Raw genomic sequence first — 9010 nt, 5'->3', positions numbered from 1 at the left:
GACACTGTCAAGAAAGAGGCGTCTTTCAAACTGTATACATATGTAAAGTTGACCTCGTGAGTGAATTGCACAACACTGGTATCAGCGGTCACGATCAGATACGCGCTAAAAGCCGGCTTGTCTGAAAATGCTGTGGCCTATTTAGCAAGGACGTCTAAACAAAGCAGAGGTAACAGTCAACAGAGAAATATAAAGGGACAAACGCAATCTGTTTCTACACTAGATGGAGATGAATAACCCATCACCCACCGGTTCACCCCTTTCCGATACAATGATGATTAATCCCATCCGCACTATTTATATTTACTAATTGTAATTAGTACGAATGATCAATTATGATTAGTGCCTAATTGCCCTTCATAAAGACAGCTCTCCAGGTTTAAACGGGTCCATTTAAATAATGAAACTAATAGCTCTTGCCTTCGCGTTGCGGATACATCTTCATCGTCGCGGGCACCCGGCGTGATGGCTGCTCGTAATTTAACGGGGCAATCGAGTGAAGGAGTGCAGGTGGCACCGAGGGGGCGATTATTGTTAATGAATTACGATGTGACCTTCTCAGAACAATGGCTAATCAATGCTAGCGTTGAGTGACAGTACGCCGCGCACAGCTGCCAGCCAGCGCGCAGATATTACAGGCCACGCTGCCTCGAGAAAGACGGTAGTGACCCCCTCAGCCGGTTCTGGTGTAGGCCCTCACACACACACACACACACACACACACACACACACACACACACACACACACACACAGCTTCCACCGAGCCTGGGTTAGCCACAACATAGGCCCTGGAATGGGCACCCAAAGCCTTGTGTACTACATGTAAACCTTGGCTTGGACGTGGCCTGAGCTCGTCGTCTCTCTGAGCGTGGTGACTGTTATAGATGTTGTTTTGTGGTGCCATGTTGAATCCCTGCTGTGCTCTGGGACTGCAGATGGTCGGGGAAAGGAATGCATATGTGTGTTTCTTGAGCAGGGAAGGAGCCAATACCGATGAACGGCTCCTCAGAGGGAAACTAAATGGAATAGACAGAGAACGGTGGCAGCTTTTCCCTGTATCTCTCTTCCCTTCACTAATGGTGTCAGGGCCTGCAGGGTCAACGGGACTTCAGAATGGGACTTTGCATTTTGGTAGCCAACTCACCCGTCCACTAGTGTCCAATCCAATACCCCCGGCCTGTCTAAGGAGAACCCGTCGCACCCCGCCGGTCGACGACCCGGAAGAGGGAGACGGCTTCCTGACTCCCGCGGTGTCCGCTGCCGTAACTCCGACACCAAGTCCAGTTAAACTAACCACCCTCAGTGAGCTATGGGGATCCGGCCGGACTCAGCTCTGGCGAGACCAGGATTCGAACCCAGGTCCCCAGTGGGCAGCTGCATAGACACCGATGCACTAGACCTCTACCCCACTGCGGACTCCCTGATATTAACCCTGATAATTATATACAAATTATGCTTATATACATTACATTAGTCTTTTCCAAAGGAAATTATTATAATTGCATTTAACGTAGGTAGTCAGTGTACTACTACTCACCAGAACCCACAAGTGCATCTCCTTTCTAAACAAGTGACTAAGAGCATAATCTAGTGCTAAAGGCAAAGTGTAAGAGTAGCAAACTAAAAAATACAATAGGTGTTTAAGAGGGAGGATCGTGGTCGTACTCCTTGAAGAGATGAGTTTTGAGCCTGTGGTGAAAGACAGACAGCGGCCCTGCTGTCCTGACGTCAGAATATCCAGGAGTAAAAATTACGAGAGCGTCCAACTCTCTCCCTGCCCTTGCGGTAATGTTGTAGAGGGGGAAGGCCAGAGACGAGCAACAGGGTTTGAACTCACCTTTACCTCGCCGTGACAGGGCCATGCCATGACTGACAGTGTCCCTCAGTCTAATTTACCCATGATTGCACCCCCCCCCCGCGCCCCCTTCCATCCCCTCCGCCATCCAGTCGACCCCTTTACAAATCACCCCCAACTTTACACATCTGCTGGCTGTCAGCATCTGCCAGGGGCGCTCACCCGTCCCTGCTGTAATGAAAACTCTCATTACCGGGCCCAACAGGTACGCAGGCTGGAAGGCCGTTTGGACAATTACTGCCCGACGCCTGACCTTGTAGTCTTAGTCGCACAAACACACAACAGATCTGCGGAAAAAAACAGACCGACGCCCGTCACGGGGGTGGTGGTGGTGGTGGAGAGTGGAGAGGATACGTGACATAACCAGATCTGTGCCGGCGGAGGGTGTGTGTGTGTGTGTGTGTGTGTGTGTGTGTGGTAGGACGTGGGACGTTCATTGGGAACTGACCGTCGCGGACAGACCGCACCCACTCACCAGAATGGAGGTTTGAGTCCAGCCATGACGCCGGGAGCCGCTGGAGGCCGATTCATACGGATCTACCGACTAGTGGGTCTCCTGGAACCTACCACTCCCATCCCTGGGGTGAGACGGTCTCCTGGAACATACCACTCCCATCCCTGGGGGTGAAACGGTCTCCTGGAACCTACCACTCCCATCCCTGGGGTGAGACGGTCTCCTGGAACCTACCACTCCCATCCCTGGGGGTGAAACGGTCTCCTGGAACCTACCACTCCCATCCCTGGGGGTGAAACGGTCTCCTGGAACCTACCACTCCCATCCCTGGGGGTGAAACGGTCTCCTGGAACCTACCACTCCCATCCCTGGGGGTGAAACGGTCTCCTGGAACATACCACTCCCATCCCTGGGGGGAGACGGTCTCCTGGAACATACCACTCCCATCCCTGGGGTGAAACAGTCTCCTGGAACCTACCACTCCCATCCCTGGGGGGAGACGGTCTCCTGGAACCTACCACTCCCATCCCTGGGGGGAGACGGTCTCCTGGAACCTACCACTCCCATCCCTGGGGTGAGACGGTCTCCTGGAACATACCACTCCCACCCCTGGGGGTGAAACGGTCTCCTGGAACCTACCACTCCCATCCCTGGGGGTGAAACGGTCTCCTGGAACATACCACTCCCATCCCTGGGGGGAGACGGTCTCCTGGAACCTACCACTCCCATCCCTGGGGGGAGACGGTCTCCTGGAACCTACCACTCCCATCCCTGGGGTGAAACGGTCTCGTGGAACATACCACTCCCATCCCTGGGGGGAGACGGTCTCCTGGAACCTACCACTCCCATCCCTGGGGGGAGACGGTCTCCTGGAACATACCACTCCCATCCCTGGGGGGAGACGGTCTCCTGGAACATACCACTCCCATCCCTGGGGGGAGACGGTCTCCTGGAACCTACCACTCCCATCCCTGGGGGGAGACGGTCTCCTGGAACATACCACTCTAATCCCTGGGGGGAGACTGTCTCCTGGAACATACCACTCCCATCCCTGGGGTGAGCCGTTCTTTATAGAGGAGAGGGACAGACACAGAGGGACAAAAGAGACACGGCCGCCTCTGAATAGAAGGCCACCTCATGATTGTGACTCCGGCCATTAGACAAATGATCCGACACTTAGCAGACATGGGGCAGCATCCCCCTGGTGATGGGATGACTTTATTGGCCCTGGGGGCCTGTAGGGAGGAGGGGGGGGGGGGGTACTGGATGGAAGTGTGCCCGCCTCACACCCCCTGGAGCTCCGAACATCTCCCCCCCTCTGATCTCCGGCTCTGCCTACAGGGAGCCCAGACCGGGCCAGCTGCTGTCCCCGTCCTCTGATGTCTACCTGGGCTCTCTTTGTCCCCGCGGACTGGCCCTATTGTCCTCGGGCCTGGACTCACACAGATGTCCGGCCGCTAGGGCTCTCTCTGGCAGGAAGTTGTAAAACTCCAGCGTTCAAGCGCCCCATTCATATGAAGGCTCTTCTGTAATGGCCGCCCAAGCGCCATACACATGCTAATGTGGACAAGCGGCCTCCCCGGTAGGAGCAGCTTTAACAAATGTTTGACTATGTAACTACACTGCATCATACCAGTCCACCGAACTAGAGCTGCAACAACACAGCCATGAAAAGGCTTAATCACCTTCAGTCATAAAGTGACATAGAAGCAAGGAGGAAGAGGACTGTTTAACAGTGTGTAAACTTGATTTCGGTCCCCCTCCTCACAGGAACTGAGGGGGGAGAGATGTAACGGCTCTTTTGTCTCCCTCACACACCCATAACAGAGTAATGGTAGAACTCAAAATTGTGTTGTCACTAAACACACACACGCACGCATATGCATGCACGCACACACACACACACACTCGTGCACACACGCACAAATGCATGCACATATGCACGCACATATACCTGCACACACAAACACACACACACACACACACACACACACACACACACACACACACACACACACACACACACACTATTGAAGGCTCTTCAGACCTACTGGTTATTTGCAGGTGCATTTTAATATAATTTTTTATAAAAATGACATCATGGCATTTCAGAAAAAAAAGTCTCCCCATATTCCCACACGAGGAGACAATATTAAACTGGTATTAATCATTCAGGACGGGTTTAACCCTTCTGAACCTGTAGCCAGACGGTCTGTGCTACTGCTGGTCAGTTTTTATCAGTGTTGGACACCTGCTGAGAATATTGATCCAGCACATGTTTCATCCTCTTAAATCAACTGTCAAGATTTTAAACAATCTTATGTCACGTCACATTTATTTCCAATCCCAAAGACTGAGGAGCGCATAGATTGATTGTGAACATGAATTGATCACCAGCTTGAGAAAATAATCTAAACACAGGACTGAAATTAGATTCTCATTAAAACTGTATTTTAATATAACTATTTTGTTGTGCACATTTTTAGCTTGTCTTTGTTAAAAGTAAAAGTGACATAAACAAGTGAGTAAACGAGCTTCACTTCCCACCTCAACCGCGGTCACTTTTGGTAGTCTAGTAGTCAGTGGGTCGAATATTATTGAATTTAATTACATGGGTGATTACCGTGAATGCTATAAGCCAATAAGAAGGTCGCGTGAAACGCTTAAATGGTGCTTCTGTCACGTGGTCACGAGAGACCGCGTCCCTTCGAATCAAGCCGAGAGGAGAACAGACACGCTTTTAAAGACCGCTCTCCTCACTCATCGACCGTCACTTAGTAAAACAGAGAGACCGATGTGGAGGATAGTCTATACGAGCATTAACACTCATCAACACTCGTAGGGACTGAAAGTTGAACGCATGACGGTTGAACGGATAAAAGGAGCAGGTGTCTCCTTAGTTGCGCAATAGCTCACGCGAGTTTTCTCCATCTCCTCCTGATTACTTTGGAGGTACTTCAATAGGATGTTGGATTCCAAGGATTCTGGAGTAAGAATGACTACTAGTCATAGGATTTCGTTTTCTATAATTGACATATTGGATCCAAAGAAATTCAATAGCAAAAGGATATGCCAACTTCCCACAGCCAAAGAGAAGTTTCCTCCAGCACCAAACCCAGAAGAGGCAAGTCTGAAAGCGGATGCTCGCGCAGGCGGAGGACAGACAGTTGAGCGCGTGAAAGCAGGTAGCTGAAAAAATACACTATTTACTATTTTAAGATTATTAGATTATTAGACTATTTAAGAGCAGTGTTCTCTATCCGTTTCTTGTGTTCTCTATCTTTAGCTAATGTTTTATGCGCATATTATTTTGTTTATACACAATTAATACATGTGTAGGGAATTTAATGAACATACAACAGATAGCCTATTTTTATTTTAGGGTAGCCTTTTTTTTTTCTTTTTTTCTTTTTTTAAATAGAACGAATTAGACTACAGTCTTCTGTCCTTGCATTGTAACCCAACATAACCGTAAGAATATTGCAAAACTGACCAACACAGAGATCAGATCTACTGTCATCTCTCTGTAGCCTATGACCTTGGTTTAATTTCCAAGGCTACATTCCCTTTAAGAAACCCACAAAAGCCTTGCTCCCACAGCCCGATAGTGTGATTGGCATTGGGACAGGCAGGCCAGATAATTGTTTAAATCGTCCCATTGAGGATGCCTCCGTGCACTTTGATCGATATCCCATTACTGAGCCCTGCATATCTCCCTCTAGCACCTTGCAGGTACAAACTTCAACCCCCTTCCGTGTCTGATCCTAAATATCGTTCGATTAAAACTTCCCCTTAAATAGATGACATTTATCGATCCGGGGACAAATATGAAACTCCATTAGCACGTCAGGGGGAGATAGTGAAGCTGGATTTAGCCGGGATTCCTTTCCGCAACATGACATTTGAGACGGGCTGAGTTTTATAAATCATTTAAGGATTAGTGACAAAGACACCCCAGTGCCCCCAAAGCCACTTCGTTCCATCTGCACAACTCCGTGATTTCAATCAACAGCGGTTTGCAGTGGGTAAACGCATGGTTTCGGCCAACTTCCCCTACACTAAAGATGATAGAAAGGCAAGCAACAGACCTTAAAAAAGCGAAAGTATCCTTTGCGTAACGCGCCATCGTTAGATGCAGGCCTGTCAGCGCATCCCAAATGCAGCACCACATATTATAGGAGGGTGCTCTGTTTAGGGTTAGGGTTAGGGTTAATAACCTAACTCTAACCCTAACCCACACATTATAGGCCAACCCATTTTAAAGATATGCATGTGCTCCAACAGTTAATCAAGCAAATGAAAACCCAAATTAATCTTATAGCCTACTGTAGCCTACAAGCCTATCTCAATGTTCATGTTAACAGGTGAAGACACAGACCAGGACTCAACTACAGATTCTAAGCACCAAGCTGCAGTCGATTATCCACCTTCAGAGAATCCAACGAATGAGCCAGAGCACTGTCTTCCGGAGGAACAGGACGAGGGGGGGAGTGACAGCATCAGCCCCGATACCTCGGGGACACCTGACCCTTCACCTCACAAGCGGCGGCGCTCCGACCAGGGATGCGCCAAGCCGCGACGCGCCAGGACCGCGTTCACCTACGAACAACTGGTGGCTCTTGAGAACAAATTCCGCTCCACGCGATACCTGTCCGTGTGCGAGAGACTTAATCTGGCCCTGTCGCTCAGCCTCACCGAGACCCAGGTCAAGATTTGGTTCCAGAACCGGAGAACCAAGTGGAAAAAGCAGAACCCGGGTGCAGACAGCACAATGCAGCCCGGATCGAACTCTTTAGTCAGTGCCAGCCAGAGCTCTGTGACCTGTGGGTCGAGTTCTGCCAATTACCAAACTTTCCCGTCCTTCAGTTCTGGTAATATGATTTTCCACACAGCTGGTGCAGTTCCTCTCTCATCCACCAGAGGGGTTTTACACCCCTTCTTACCCAATGGCTATCTCCAATCATCCTATTTCTCTTCGCATTTATGAAATCAGTTTTTGTGATGTAGCCTAGCCTTGTGAGACACAGTCACAACTTAATTGGGATTCCCAGTAGTCTACTGTGTTACCTTCTCTAAATAATAGGCTATCCAAGGACTGGCAGACGATGATGGACCCATGATTTTTCTGTTAAGAAAAAAAGTTTAATAAATTAAATCCCTACAGAGTGAAACGTCTTCCTTATGGACTTTAACTGTTGTGTATAATGTAATATATGTGCGTGCGCTTTTCACTAGTCAGAACGGTACGAGTTAATTCAGTAGGCCTAGGGCATATTCTGTATCAATGTATATGGAATGTGGCAACAGTCATCTGTCAATCACACCATCTCTTCCTGTGTTGGGTTGATGTTTCACATGCTTGTACTGTCCATGTCTACATTTACAGCAAACCAAATGAAACACCATGTAAATCAGAGTTGTTCTTTGCTGATATCTGGTAGTTGCTACATGTTGGCTATGTTTGTGCAGGTCTACACTAACTTGAAATTATTTCACGAATGAGAATGTGAATGACATGAGCTGTGTTGCAGGTCAGAGCAAAATGTTGTTTAAAAAAACAGTTTTATTAGGTGTAAATAATCACAGTGAAATTACCAATTCGGGCTCTCTATATTTTACAGCAAGAACAGTGTTTATGTAGGCTATCTACTGCCATCTCCTGGATAAGAATGATAGAAACCATCAGTACATACAGAAAACATTCTCTCTTCAATATACTCAGATGAGAACAAGATGACATCGAAATAAAATGATCTGGAATCTGGAAGTTCTGGAATCAAGTGTTTTAGACTTCTGCTAATCATAATGAATAATTTCATAGGCCTACTTGATCTGTTTAAAGGGTTACCACATACAGTACGTTCACCGCTGCAAAATGGATTGCCTTTTGTATGTATACACTCTGCAACCACAGGGTGGCGCCATTACCTCATATTGGTTGATTCTGATACACATCTGATAAAAAAGTCTTTTTTAAAGTTTAAAGCCGTCAATGGAGAGATGGTAAACATTAACACAATGTAAAGATTGTAACCTCACTATCGCATGGTATACATCTGCAACAATCCTGAACAATATCTCACGGCAGGGAATTTCATCACTTTATGCTGAAGTGAGAGGTCAACACTGTTTATCGGTCTGTGCGTGTCTGCCTGCGTGTTGGTAACTGTGTCTGTGTAAGTGTGTGTACAAGTGTGAATGTGTGTTTACACAGACATGTTTAACACAGCCGAGGAACCCTCGCCCTGATTCAACTGAAGTACTTCTGCTATTGCATTCTGTCACCGGTAATCTGTCATCAAGCTCTCGTCCAGAGGACCCCCAAGACCACTTTACCCCTCTTTCACATTCTCTCCATACCTCCGCTCTGCGGCGTGAGACAAGCCGCCCTGCTGTAGCCTGTTAAGATAAGGGAGGGCGGGTGGGCCTGGGAAATGTGAGAAACATTCTCTCATCACTCTGAGACACATTTCGGAGGCCTGTGCTGTAAACATGTCATGGTGGAGGAGAGGGGGGGGGGGTCAATGTGACAACCCCTCCCTCTCTTTCTCTGATGTGGCCTCTTGCTGTGCTGCCTTTAGTCTACGACGAAACTAATCAAATATAATTTCCTTCCTGTGTAATCATGTTTCATTCCAGCATGATCCGACACTGGCGGGATGAGAATCGACAGTACGCAACCTCTGATAATGATTATACC

At 48.2% G+C, this 9010-nt stretch overlaps 1 protein-coding gene across 1 annotated transcript; it reads left to right on the top strand.

The window, feature by feature from the left end:
- Positions 1 to 6664: 6664 nt before the first annotated feature.
- On the top strand, positions 6665 to 7297 carry nkx1.2la (NK1 transcription factor related 2-like,a; the record flags this gene model as incomplete). Its single annotated transcript, XM_084461388.1, has 1 exon — positions 6665 to 7297. The coding sequence occupies one exon, from the start codon at positions 6665 to 6667 to the stop codon at positions 7295 to 7297; it is 633 nt and encodes a 210-aa protein (XP_084317514.1).
- Positions 7298 to 9010: the final 1713 nt, after the last annotated feature.

The sequence above is a fragment of the Borostomias antarcticus genome (genome assembly GCF_949987555.1).
Source record: "Borostomias antarcticus genome assembly, chromosome: 2".
Taxonomy (NCBI): domain Eukaryota; kingdom Metazoa; phylum Chordata; class Actinopteri; order Stomiiformes; family Stomiidae; genus Borostomias; species Borostomias antarcticus.
This window is presented reverse-complemented; position numbering and strand designations above follow the sequence as displayed.